Source organism: Larimichthys crocea, chromosome XIII (assembly GCF_000972845.2).
Source record: "Larimichthys crocea isolate SSNF chromosome XIII, L_crocea_2.0, whole genome shotgun sequence".
NCBI lineage: Eukaryota > Metazoa > Chordata > Actinopteri > Sciaenidae > Larimichthys > Larimichthys crocea.
Genome location: NC_040023.1, coordinates 16,601,972 through 16,615,707, shown reverse-complemented (window position 1 = coordinate 16,615,707; position 13,736 = coordinate 16,601,972). Strand labels below are relative to the sequence as shown.

Below are 13,736 nucleotides of genomic sequence, written 5' to 3'. Positions count from 1 at the left end.
ATTAAAGCTATTATTCCCATTTTTTTCTTTCAAAAATGTGTCAGGTTGAGGCTCTTTGTCACATTTCAAGTGTTTGTGAGTTGTTTGCAATTCCACCAAAGCTCTCCTCTAAAAATCTCATAAAGCTTAATTTAAAATACTTTGTTGCCCAAGTAAGTAAAATTACCCAATGTCTCATTTAAAAAAAGTACAGAGTAGAGAAGGTTAATACAAATTTGTGTAAAAAGAAAAGAACTTTCCAACCCCATCAATCATGACCCCTCACACTGTTCTGCACAATCGGTACTTTTAAAAGTACATAGTACTTTTGGAATAGGAGTATTATGAGAAGCACAAAATATAGATGATGACTTTAATATATTGTACATGACGGGCTCCTATAGAACATTAATTCTTACGCAAAGATTTCTTATTACTCTCATAATTACCCCAGTAAAGATGCTATTCAAACGTTACACATTTTTTCTTTACACTTGGTTTTAAACCCTGTCAGTGACACCATGGGAAATGTAGCCCCTGTGGTTTGTCAGTGGTTTGAGTCACATTTTTTCAATCTAATTCTTTCACAAGTTTCTATGCTGGCTGCACAGAAGTTAAAAGGCTCTGACAGACACATGGATATGAGACGCTGCTGTTCTCGCCTGGTTTCTTCCTCATTGTCTTTCTATCGAGATCAAGGACAAGTGTTTAGGAAGAGACAGTAAATGCGAAGGAAACAAGGATTTGCAAATAAAGGATGAATGTGTTATTGTCACTAAAGCCACTGGATGGCGCCCTCCTCCTTCGAGATGACTGCATTTAAAGGCAGTTAAAGGTCCAATCAGTGATCTAAACGTAAACAAAAACAAACAAACAAACAAACAAATAAATAAAACACGGGACTGAACCAGGATACAGCTGACACACTCCTGTTTACTGACATGATATCATAATGTTACCTGATGCTGTGAATGGTTTGCTTACATCATCAGCATAATGTTTATCAGCACACGAGTTAAACAGACTCACAGTCTGTATTTTAATTAGAATTAAGTGAGAAACTATTCTAATCTGCAACTCAAAATCTTTAACAACACCTGTTAAAGATGTGTAATTCATGTCAAGAAATGGTACAATGGTGGGGCCTTTAACATAACACATGTTTAAAGAATAAAACAACAGATACAGAATATTTTCATTTATTTTGTTGGATGATTCAGCTTCTTTTTTTAACACTTGCAGCTGATAACACATAAAATTAAAACAGCCGTGTAATTAACACGTGATCATTTTCTTTGTGTGGATGACAGGAAGCCACTCACACTTTATTTTAGTCCTTACACAGATGACAGGCTAAAAATTCTCTTGTTTTTCCGCTACTGTCCATAATAACTCACTTTATTTACAGCATCATACTACCGGTTTGATACCTTCAAAATAAAGGCAGACCAAAGACTCGACAAACAGGTTCAAGAGGTCCAGCTCTGTCCTGGACTGTCCTCTAGCCTCCACAGAGGAAGTGGGGAAGAAGAGGATGTTATCAAAGCTGACATCCATCATGAACAACTTCTCTCACCTCCTGCAGGAGACTGTGGGGGCCTTAAACAGCTCCTTCAGCAACAGACTGCTACTCCCACCATGTAAGAAGGAGCGCTGCCACAGGTCCTTCATTCCAACAGCTGTCTTCAACACCAACATGACTTCATGGCTTTCTTTTATATATTTCTTATTTATGAGTATTTCTTATCCATCTTATGTAGACAAGCTGCTGTAACAAGTGAATATCCCTGACGTAGGATCCTTGAAGTCTAACTTATCTTAAATTAAGCGCTCAATTAAAATCAAAGTTTAACATGTGGAGAGGAACTCTCAGAGTAATATGGCGTGTAATATAACCTGTGATATGGACAGATATCTTTATGTTCAAGATAACAAAATTATATGATTTACAGGTGAAAAGTATTTATTTTATATATTTAATACTATGCTATGCATTTACCTTTGTATTTTTGTATATATAGTCTGTTTTTATCTAGTGTGCTATTGAACTTATAGTTAGATTATTTCATTATTATATGACTATACATAAATATTATAGGTCCAATGTTTTTTCTTTATTTTGTATTAATGTCTACATTGTAGATTGACACTAAAGACATCAAAAACATATTAAATAGCACATGAAATCATGTAATTAATAAAAAAGTGTAAACAAAGACATTTCAGACGTATACATATTTTTGTTTTATTTCTTCACAACTACTATATTTTAGTTCCTGTAAAGTTCATTTTTCTACACAAAGGTGCAAACTCTGCTGCAAAGAGTTTTTCACACTGCCCTGACAGGAAAGTAAGATATAAAATCATTATTTTTAAACAAACCATATCATGATATTAACAGCATGAGCTGCATCAACAGTACATAACTATTAAAACATGTAGTATAATCTTTAAATTAAAAAAAAAAAATAAATGTACAATGTAAGTGCTATATATTTCATTTATTTTGAAAGACTCACCGGAAGTCATACAACATTAAACTCAGCATGACCCCTCCTTCCTTCCTCCCTTTGAGCCGAGCAGCGTGTGTTCCTCCGGGGTGACGGAGACAGCTAGTCCTGCCCTGGTGAAGAGGGAGCGGCGAGCGGAGGATACACGCACCGCCTCCGGCCGCCGCAGCTTCGGAGCGACACGGGTCGGGGATGGCGTCGCTTGGCGTGGGGCTGCATCTCGTCCGCAAGCGGGGAGCGGGCAGGAGCACCGCGGTGGAGAGGAGGAACCTGCTCACGGTGTGCAGGTGGGAATCCCTCACACTGTGCTTTATTTTGATGACAGGGAGGATGAAACAGCTTCAGACGGTGTTAATTAATAATATCAGAGGCGAATGAGGTTAGCTTGACTTATAATAATGAAAAAAAAAAAAATATTTCATGTGGGTGACCTCAGATAAATGCCGTAATCGTGTGTATTTTGTACATAATCATCTTTTCCAGTCACTTACTCAAACATGCACACATGCACATAACGCCCACCACCACCTGCAGCCTCCACATGCCTCCTTTAATTATTCATGGAAGCATATTTCTGTTTTAATTACCAGAATTTTGATCAGTGCAGAATTAGGGTCAAATGCTGAAAAACCCAAATTCCCCCATTGCGACCTCACCTCCGCCTTGTTAGCCATCAAAAACAGTTGTTTATGTATGCACTTATGTATTTTGTTTCCCTTGATGATGGTGTAAAGTCAGATCAGATTCATCCTTTACGCTACCAGGGGTATAATTCAAGATAATTAGATTGATATCAATAACTTTTTTTTGCCTTCAATTTAAATTTAAAGATCCATACTCTCTAGAAAACTCTGTAAATGTGTAAATGATAAGCTGAGTAATAAATCTGGAGCAGCAGTAGCAGCACTGATAGGTGCTGAGGTCTGTACACACAGACATGTCGCCTGCCTCTTTGTCAGTTGTAGTGAAAACCTCTCTGCTCTGATTATTGATCTGTGGTCCTCTCTGTGCTGCTGCCGCCACATGTCAGTTGACTGCTAACAATCCCTGTGGTGCGTTTAAGACCGAAGAAGAGATGGGGTCAGAGGAAAAGGGATACAGAGGAGTATTTATTTTTTTATGTTTTTTATTTTTTTAGCACAGAGAAAGTGCAACAGTTCCAAAAACAAACTGATAATGCACCACCTGCTCCAGCTGGTGTCTGCCCAGACATTTCAGGGACGAGTCTCGCAGCTTTACATAACAACAAATGTAAATCCCAGGTTTCACAAGTGACTGCAAAGTGACTGCAAAGTGACTGCAAATTGGCAGAATTAATAAGGAGAAGATGAAATATTAATGCAATTAAAAACAGAGGGAGGAAATGTCTTACAAGTACACACATTTTCTCCTTTTGTGTTTCTCTGTTTCTCGGTTTAAAGTTGTCAGAATAATCTTCCAGTTGATTGACAACTATTTTGATAACAGATAAATGATTTCAGTCACAGGTTTAAGCCAGATATGCCAAATCTATACTAGTTCCAAAGACTCTTTAAAGTTAAACTTTAACTGGGTCAGACAGTACAAGTAATGTGAATGTTATGTTGGGAAACTGTAACACACTGTAGACACTAAATGATTAATCAAGAAAAGATAGACTAATCAGTATAGTTTGCATCCCTAGTGACGTGGATATCCTGTATTGGCTTGTTGCGGCTCTTTGAAGTGCACATGATGTGTGACACTGAGTGAACTATCCGGATGTCTTGCATATGATTCAGCTTCATATATACCAGAGATATTTGGTATCTTTGGAAACTTGACGTTCTTCACCAGAGCATGTCTGCACAGTGTGTGTGATCTGCTGACAGGCTGCTGCTTGTTAGAGGGTTTAAGCTTTCAGAAAAGTGTAGATCGCTGTTGGAGGAAGGCTGAGACTCTAATGTACCTGCTGCAGAAGCCTTCAACACGACTGCACACCCGTGACTGAAAAGATGCCAGTTAATTTAATGTGCTCCACCTGCTCTTTTCTGTTTTGGCTGTGGTTACGGATAACATGCTGTTCGGGGAACCTGAGTCAGATACCTTGTGTAATTTTGTGTAGATAAGATCCTGGAGAACTAGTTTATGACACACACATAATATTACAACAGGTAATTGCCCATCCTCAGTCTGAGTACGTGAATATGAAGTGAGGTGAGATGGGATAGTTTGTATCTGTAATTGTCCTGAAGAACTGAACTCATTCTTTCTGCAGAGGTTGTATGTTTTAGTCTATCTCGTAAGTTTTGCTGTTGCTGTAATAAATGTCCAAGATCACCCCTGTTTCAAGTCTTGTGTGCTTTTTTTTTTTCCTTGACTCAATCAGCTTTTCCTTGAAGCAGTCAGCCCTCTGTGCAGACCATCATTAACCTTGCAGCTGATTTTGTTGACGTAGGTTTGTAGCTTCTGTTTCAAGAGGCCTTTTTCACAGCAGACTTTTTGACTTGTCATTGCAGGAAAAGCCCCAATATTACATTAATAATAAAGTCCTATTAATCCTAATTGGAATTTATTTTATTATCATTTATTTTGTTATTATTTTACGCCCATGCTTTTCTCACTGTCACATGTAAACATGTCTTTTCTTCTCTCATTCATAAACATGATGTTGGAATGCAGAAAACGGATTCACCTTTTTTTTGTTGTTGTTTTTAACGGGAACAAAGCTGACGTTGATAATTGTTGTCAGTCGCCTAGCAACGCGGCTCTCACGACTTCAGCCACTTCAACACTAATACTGTGTACTCGATGTTTCATGACAAAACCCAACCTCCGGAGATGCATGTGAATGCAGCATAAGTCAAAACAGCGGTGAGGGTGGACAGTGTTGTGGATGTTTTGAGGCTTTAAATTAAACTTCGGGCTGTCATGAGTCTGTTTGACCATCATGACCCAACTTTATACGATTGTGTTAAAGTCACCTCAGTTATTAATGTTGTATAATGGTAAAGTTGTTCTAATTTTGTCCACGAGAGTTATTTAACTATTTCTCACTATTAGTATTCTCTATGAAGCCCATTGGTAAACATTCACCGGGTGCTCTGTAAATGAATTTACCTGGATCACATACTGTATGTTAAAACCACCTTGACAGTGATACATTTTCTACAGCAGAATATTTTTGTTGAGGTTTTTCTGTCCCAGACTTTTAGGTTTTCTCATATTGAGTTGACGTGTTTAGATTTTTACTGTGTGGCTGTTGAAAGAAGTAATAACTTAGAGGGTAAGTGCAATATACTTGTTGCAGAGAGGAAATTAGTTTGTTTACATTGTTCTTCAGAGCGTCTGAAAGTTGATATACTTGATATGAGATTAAAAAAAGTGGAAATAAGATTAAATCAGTTTTTACCTCATTCACAGGAAACACACACTCCGTGGTCACTGTGCTGCTAAGCAACAACTTAGACAGAGACATATGAAGTCAGATTATGTAGTTGATGTAATGCGCTACTCACAATTTAGTAGAAATTTTGGAATACACACACACACTGACACACATGGCAGCCATGTCCATTACCTCTCCTTCCTGTCTAATTAGTTGAAATCAGATTAAGTAGAGTCGGTCGGTGCACATGGCTATCAGAGTGGGCTGCACATTACAACTAAGATCATGATTAAGCCTCATTACAACTATTGAGGCCAGATGTGTTTATTTTTCATGCCTTGTAAAAGTGCAGAGTAAGATAAGTAAAATAAACTTCAGTGTTTCTGTTATATATTAATTAAGATGATTGTTCTGTTTGTTTCCTCTTACTGTATGTGGCTTTCTTGAATGTTCATTATGTACATCAGGTAAGAGGCTTTTTCAGATTTGTTCTTCGGTCTCAGTCGCCCCAGGTTTCTTTTCTTCTTAAGGAAAAGTGACCTGGACAACTTAAAAAACTTCACAGACTTATTACCAGTCTAAGTGTGTCTTTGACATCATTAAATCTGTAATCACACTCTGGATATTTAGACGTCAGTGCACAAAAACGAGGAGTGATCCTTCACTTTCCACAATTCACATAATGCCAGTAGCATTAGACTCTTTCCTTTTAAATGCCTATAAAGCTTCATGTAGTCTTTTTGTTTTATTTAGCCTCCAAGCCCAAGTCGAGACAACCCCTAGTTGACGTTGTTCTTTAAGTCTCATAATCCCAGTGTTTGTGTATCATCTTCTGTGTTCAGGTTTTCAGTGAAGACTCTGCTGGACCGCTCCTGTTTCGAGACAATAGATGACTCATCTCCAGAGTTTGTTAATTTTGTTTCCATCCTGGAGCACATCCTCAGCCATCAACTCAAAGGTAAAAAACGTAAGCAACCGTCTTCTCATCCACACGCACACACACAGTTACATAAATCTAGCTGCTGTGTGGATCTTTAAAATTCAGAGCAGTATGAATGCAGATATAAATACCTTTGTTTCTTTCTGTTTTTTCTCTCAGGTCAGACAACTTGGTTTGGTTATGAGAGTCCTCGGAGTTTCTGGGATTACATAAAAGCTGCCTGCAGTAAAGTCCCTCATAACTGCATCCGAAGCATCGAGAGCATGGAGAATGTTCGATCGTCGAGAGCTAAAGTGAGGATAAAACTGTTACAGGATCAGATTTAGTTATCTGAAGAACTTCAAAACAACAGAAAGTCAAATACAAAACAGAGAACTGGATAAAACGTGTGTAAGGTATAAGCAATATCAGTTTTATTTACACAGCACTACATCTTGAGTTAAGTCCAAAAGTATCCACATTTTGTAGTCATGACACTTTTTTAAATGACATTTCATAATAGATTTTTATCTGTTATGACTTGTCATTTTTAGCCATGTTACCAATGTTAGACTTATGCTATAGGGATGCCAGTCCACCAGTTTGGTCCAGACTAAAATATCTTAGCAACTGTTGAACAGATTGACAAATATTGATGGTCCCTAGAGGATGAATCCTCCAGACTTTGGTGATCTTAATGTTTGGTGTTCCAAATTTTAGTGTTATCTAGTGAAATATATCCACATTTACTGAATGCATAGTCACAAAATTTACGCATTTATGGTTCTCAGACAATGACACTTTAGACTTTGGATGAATCCTTTAAGTTTCCTCTGGCACCACAATGTAGTTGATGTTTGGGGTGGCAATGGCTTGGAGGTAGAGTGGGTCGTCCACTGATCAGATGATTGGCGAGATGGGCAAGATACTGAACCCCAAATTGCTCCTGACGGCTGTGCCATTGGTGTGTGACTGTGTATGAATGGTTAGCTCCTCAAACTGATGCTGTCAGTGTATGAATGTGTGTGAATGAGATATGTCCTGTAAAAGCGCTTTGAGCGGTCGGAAGCCTAGAAAGGCGCTATATAAGTACAGTCCATTTACCATTTGTCTCTGACTTTTCATCTGGAGCCTGGTCTAATTTTAACTGACTCAAATGACTGTGTTCCTGTCATACATCTGCTTAACAGTAGTAGTACAGCTTCACAGAGCAGCTATCATGGCTGTAACCTCTTAGTCTTGTTATCCTGTATATCCCTTGTTACTGGTCATCTATTTAAGTAACACAAACTCCCAATAACAGCTCAGTGTTTTATGCTTCTCTGTCTGCAGGGCAGGGCTTGGATCAGAGTGGTCCTGATGGAGAAAAGATTATCAGAATACATCTCATCTGCACTGAGGGATTTCAAAACGACCAGGTCTGAATGTTGTGCTAATGTACTGTACACACAGTTTCCCCCTTAACCCAGTTATAATTGTGTTAAGGAAGTCTCTCTCCATCATCAGTGTCCTGCAGGATAATTCAGATCTTCTTGCAGCTGCACCTGTGCGCTCTACTTGTTTCTTAATGGAGTTTGAGCTGAATGAATTATAACCGTGTGCACATGTGTTGACTGTAGGAGGTTTTACGAGGATGGAGCGATCATGCTGGGAGAGGAGGCGGGGCTGTTGGCAGACACACTCATCGGACTCAACACCATCGACTTCAGGTGCCGATCACGTTATTTCTTACTATTACTCTGCAGTCACCTCACTCTAGGCAACTCTGTGCAAGATGATGCTTACAATAACATTGTCAAATCACTGAACATCCCTTATATATTGGGTATGACTGCTCTCAAAGTTTTGATTTTCTCATTGTAGCTTCTGCCTGAAAGGAGAGGGCGTGGACGGCAGCTGCCCCGCCGTGATCGACTACACGCCTTACCTGAAGTTCACACAGAGGTATAAGAGGTCAAATAATTCCCTCCACACTGTTCATCATCAGTTTAGTGTACGGCAGAGGTCAGGGAACCCATCTCCGTATGTTCTTAATGTGTTATGTGTGTTATTTATCTCTTTAGTTTATCAGACTTTGTCCTAGCACCATGCACCGGTGGATGTTATATAACATATGTTATATTTATTGGCGTTTACATGATATCTATATTGTTATCTACAGCGGAGTTATCAGAAGTTTGAATCATAACATTTTATAGTATGTGTGCTATTACGAGACACATGCTGGTTCCCTGTGCAGTGCGGACAGTATCAGCAGTGACGAGGAGGAGATGAGGACGATGGGGAGCAGCGGCAGTGAGAGCAGCACCCCCGACAAGATGGCCACTGCTGCCTCTATCTTCACAGAGCAGAGCAACTTGGTCAGCAAGTGCAAACGCTTTGAGCAGAAGTATCGCATGGCACTGGAGCAAAAGGTAGTACTCCAATGTGTGTGTGTGTGTGTGAAATATTAGTTCTTTTAGGATCATCAAATTAGATGTTAATATATGCCAATATGACATTTTCCTTGACGTCTACATAGGATTAAAGGCTTGAATTGCAAAATGCCAGGAGGAAATGCCTTCTGTGAAGACAAACATGCTTTCAACTCTGTGTTTTTTCTGAAACAGTTGAAATTCATCCCTCTGTGGCGTCAGCTGTTGTTCAAGATGAAGCTGCCACAGTCTCTGCTCTCCAGTTATTTCATTTGCTTTGAGCCACAACAAAGAAAAGATTCAGACGTGTAATTCAAACAGCAGCGCCTTTGTGGCGGTAAACAACAAATAAATAAAAGAACATGGTGTGTGAATGAGTTTTTTTTTATGTGTGTTTGTGTCAGGTTTATCTGGAAGAGCTGGTCCGTCTACGAGAAGCTCAGCTTTCAGAGACTGTGTCTCATAACAAAGCTCTTCAGCAGAGCCTAGAAGACACACACCTCACCCACACACTGGAGAAAGAACAGCTTGAGTACATTGTACTGGAGCTACAGGACCAACTGTAAGTTCATGACCAGCTAGATGTGTGTGTTTGTCAGCGAGTGCATGTAACAACGCTGATGATGAGGTGGCGAGGACTTTGCAGCAGATCCAGCTGTGTATTTGACATTCAGGACACAGCAAGAAGCCTGGAGGTTGCAGGCATTTTGTAATTTGTGTGTTGTTGAATCAATCGCAGACAGTGCTGCTTTTAGCCGAGAGGAAAAGCTGCATCAGCGGTGTGTCTTCCCATTAATTTCATTAATGTTCAATACTTTTTCCTGGTTTGATGACTGATTCAACGTGAGTTACGTGAGGATTTGTGTCGCAATACTTGGAAATGAAGATGTAGTCTGAAGCCGGGGTGATGAGTCAGGGGATTTTTATAAACAGAGAAGCAAAGTGACATGAAGGTTGAGGCACTGACACGGAAAGACTAAGACCGTGAGTCAGAGGGAGTAAAATATGTAGGTAAAAGTGTGATAAGACACAAATGAAGAAAAGTTAAGTGTAGGATTAGATTTTTAAAGAAAAAGACACAGATGTAAGAGATCTACTGTGTTTGACAACGGGTAGGTTTATGATTTGTGTCAGGGATGACTTACTTTGAGGTAGTTTGTATCTGCCAATGATGTATATCGGCTAATATTGATTTTTTTTCACACCAACACGTACTAAAGATCTTCTTCTTTTTCTTATTTTTTGAGGGTTTTACTGCAGTTTCCTGCACTGTTTCCTAATCCATAGTATTTTAATTAATCCAGTTGTCTTAAAAACCTAAATATCCATTTTCTCCCTTCTCTGGAGCCCCCACACTCAAATACATCTTTTATCCCGGCTTCCACTCCTCCCAACCTCTGTAAACCTGAAATCATAACCGTTCTTTCTATGTCATATTTACTGCATGACATGAGTACATGGTCCATTGTAGACCAAAGATCCCTTAAATTTAGATATTAAATAACATACTGATAAGATAAATCAATCTTTGATAAGATAATAATATAACATATAGCATAATATAACATCAATAACATCACCTGGCTGATCTATCAGCTGAGCATTAGCTTTTATGTATTTTTTGTGTTATGAATGTTGTCTGCTTTGTGTACTTGAAGAATACTCAAACAAAAAAGGAGTTGAAGTAGCTGCCAGTTGAAGCTTTTTTATGTTATTTATGCTTTTTTTTTTTTCGTCAATAAATCGTCTCTAACTCGAGACACCGTTTGTTATCTTTAGGACAGTGCTGAAAAACAATGATTTGCGGTCCAGACAAGAGTTGACCGCCCATCTGACCAATCAGTGGCCATCGCCAGTCGCCTTGGATGCCAACGCCGTTGCCTTGGAAACGCTACTGTACAGGAAGAGCACAGGACAGTGGGAGGAGTATGTAGATGAGTTGACATGCTGCAGCTTCCAGGTTTAGTTTGGTTGTGTTGAGGGCTGCAATTAATTATTAACTAATTCATTGGCTTCTAAAGTCACTGTGTTGTTATTACTGTGTTGTGTTGTTATTGCTAACCCTCACAAATAATGTAATTTAATGAAGACTCTAACTTGATCTCAGGAAAATATGTCAAGCTGGATCTACTGCAGCAGAGAGTTTGCCAGCGATTAGTCAGTGGTGTGGTGCATATGTAGATGTACTGACAATGGATTATCTGTGGCTCAAACAGGAGCTGAGACAGCAAAATGTTTATTTTGCAGATCCCAAGCTGGTGATGTACTCTGTTTATGTATTTATCTTTTTTTTTAATTATTATTCAAATAAAGTAGTCTATAAAACGTAAGGAAATAGTGGAAAATGCCACCAGACCCAAGATAAAGTTGACTTTATCTGACAGTCTAAAACCGAAAGGTATTTAATTTAGAATATAAAAGAATCTGGGACCAGCGGTTTGATATTTTTGTTAAATCAGAAAGTTATAAAAATGTTTTTAAAATAATTTGCCATTGAGTTGTTTCACAGCTAGTTTCGTTTGCCACCTTTACCGATCCACTGTCCTCTCTTTCTAGGAAGAGTTTCCAGAGTCTGGAGCAGATGTCTGCAGACATGAGCCTCTCCCAGACTTCTCTTGAACCGTCACAAACACAGAGTCTAGAGGCCAAGCCGACCGGCACACACTGGCCCCACCGAGGTACGTCTTCCTTCTGAAGTAAGCGACGTGGTCCAGGAAGGTTTCCACTCTGACGTGAGTACTCATGATGTGTCTTTCAGGTAAAGAGGAAACTCCGTCTCTGAGAGGTCTGTGTGGCTCCCTGACCTCAGTCTCCAGCTACAAGTCTCTGGCCAGCCTGAAGTCCAGCGAGTGTTTGGCCAGTCCTGCCACAGAGGTCAGCAGCCCAGGCGTCACTCCTTCGTAGGGGAATGGAGAGCTAATAAAATTATCTCCACCAGGGCCAGACAATCTACAACCCAGGAACTGTCTAAATGTATGTTATGTTGATTTGCTCTTTGTAGAGGTTTATGTTCTGTATGCGGAGTGCAGAGCTTTAACAGATTGTCGTCAGGGTGGCGAGGTGAGAATCTGGTGTAGCACGTACTTTGAATTGTGTTAAAACTGAATGCCATCATGCTGAGCAATGTCTTATTAACATACAATTCAGTTGTAACAATCTCTGACTCTTTATTAAGGATTTCCAGCTGTAAACTCATCAGTGTGTGTTTAAAGTCTTTTTGTTTTGTTTGGTGTTTTTTTTATGTGTGGAGCATAAGTTTTTCCTATCTTGGAAATGAATTAAAATAGAAAGTTGTAATAATTACCGTGTCACTTTACAGTATTGAGAAGAATGTGATGAGCAAGTGTTTTCACGTCTCTCGAAGGTTTTCTAGTTCAAGTCTATAGCATGCTGAAAATACTGACTGTAGATCAGATCTAGAGTTTAGAAGATAACACGCTCGGTCAGCGCGCCTCTTCGTGATTCGTCACTGTGAATCATTTCCTGCAGTTGAAAGTTTTTTTTGTTATCTTTGTCATCTTCTGTGCCGTTACTGCTGCCACCAAATTGTTTTTTAATATAGCAATATCTATGATTTATGATTGTCATAACTGTTTTTCATAATGTCGTGTCATATTTTGTTTTTACATGTAAATGCTCTTGCACCTTTAAATCATTTTATGTTGCATAAAGCAGTATCACATGATTTTGTTCTCAGGTAATGATCACTATGATTAATATTCACCCTTCAGTTCTTCTGGTTTACTTTACTTCCCTTTAAATATTTCAATGCAGTATTTTAAATGGTTAATTACCACAAATGGATCATTCCTAAAACTGAACAATATATTATAATTCAACACTTTATTATTGGTGATTAGCTGTGTACCTCAACACTGAACTTGTGGTGACTTTGCCTTTGACTTAGCTCGTTCCAGCAGTCATTTGCACAAACATACAGCAGCTGTTTTATTGGATTTGTTTTGTCTTTATAGCCATCATTTTGAATAAACTCTTATTCAAACAGTGAGAATTTAACAGCTATATTTCTGTTTATTGTTGACAATGAGCAGATGTGGTGATAAAGCTTGTATAAAGTCAATGAATGAAAAGAATTTACTACGTATGTATGTATGTACGTACGTACTCTTGAGAACTGTCAGTCCTGTACTGTAGCTCATAGCTTTATACTCGCTGACATGATGTTGGCTTTTTGTGTGTGTTTCTCTCTGTAATACACATATTCACAGCTTACAGGGGTCTGGAAGTGCAAAAACATTTTGGTGTCTGCGGGGGAACGCACAGACACACAATAAATTAGAGATTCATCTCTAATGTAAGGACTTCAGGCACAGTGCACATGATCCCAGTGAGACAACCACATGTAGGACATAGAAAATATATTAACATAACTGTGGCTGCCATCTGCTGGCTGAAAACTGCCTCAAAAAGCTGATTTGAACAATGATTTCTTTTCAGTTGTGCGCACGATCTATAGCAGTGAAAATAAAACCATAGAATATTAAATTAAATATAATATAAATTTAGATAATCTCTATAATGCAGAAAGGGCTGTTTTTCTACTTTCA

The 13,736-nt window shown here is 38.8% G+C and overlaps 1 protein-coding gene across 4 annotated transcripts; it reads left to right on the top strand.

Annotated features, from left to right (window-relative positions):
• Positions 1–2,515: 2,515 nt before the first annotated feature.
• Positions 2,516–13,262, top strand: rundc3b (RUN domain containing 3b). 4 transcript variants are annotated; one of them, XM_027286943.1, is made up of 11 exons: positions 2,517–2,776; positions 6,678–6,793; positions 6,935–7,068; positions 8,087–8,172; positions 8,374–8,463; positions 8,618–8,698; positions 8,994–9,168; positions 9,573–9,730; positions 10,948–11,094; positions 11,725–11,846; positions 11,927–13,262. In XM_027286943.1, the coding sequence occupies exons 1-11, from the start codon at positions 2,682–2,684 to the stop codon at positions 12,070–12,072; spliced, it is 1,350 nt and encodes a 449-aa protein (XP_027142744.1). In that variant the 5' UTR covers positions 2,517–2,681; the 3' UTR covers positions 12,073–13,262. The 4 variants fall into 4 exon arrangements, with proteins under 4 accessions (XP_027142745.1, XP_027142744.1, XP_027142743.1 ...); XM_027286942.1 differs by having other exon boundaries at positions 6,678–6,802; XM_027286944.1 differs by lacking the exon at positions 10,948–11,094 and having other exon boundaries at positions 2,516–2,776; positions 6,678–6,802.
• Positions 13,263–13,736: the final 474 nt, after the last annotated feature.

Excerpts from the sequence above, each read along its gene's own strand:
- rundc3b (XM_027286942.1), top strand. The coding sequence starts at position 2,682 with ATGGCGTCGCTTGGCGTGGGGCTGCATCTCGTCCGCAAGCGGGGAGCG. Across the intron at positions 6,803-6,934 it reads TCAACTCAAAGGTAAAAAAC|GTCAGACAACTTGGTTTGGT; the intron begins GTAAGCAACCGT and ends TTTTTCTCTCAG. Across the intron at positions 9,169-9,572 it reads GCATGGCACTGGAGCAAAAG|GTTTATCTGGAAGAGCTGGT; the intron begins GTAGTACTCCAA and ends TGTTTGTGTCAG.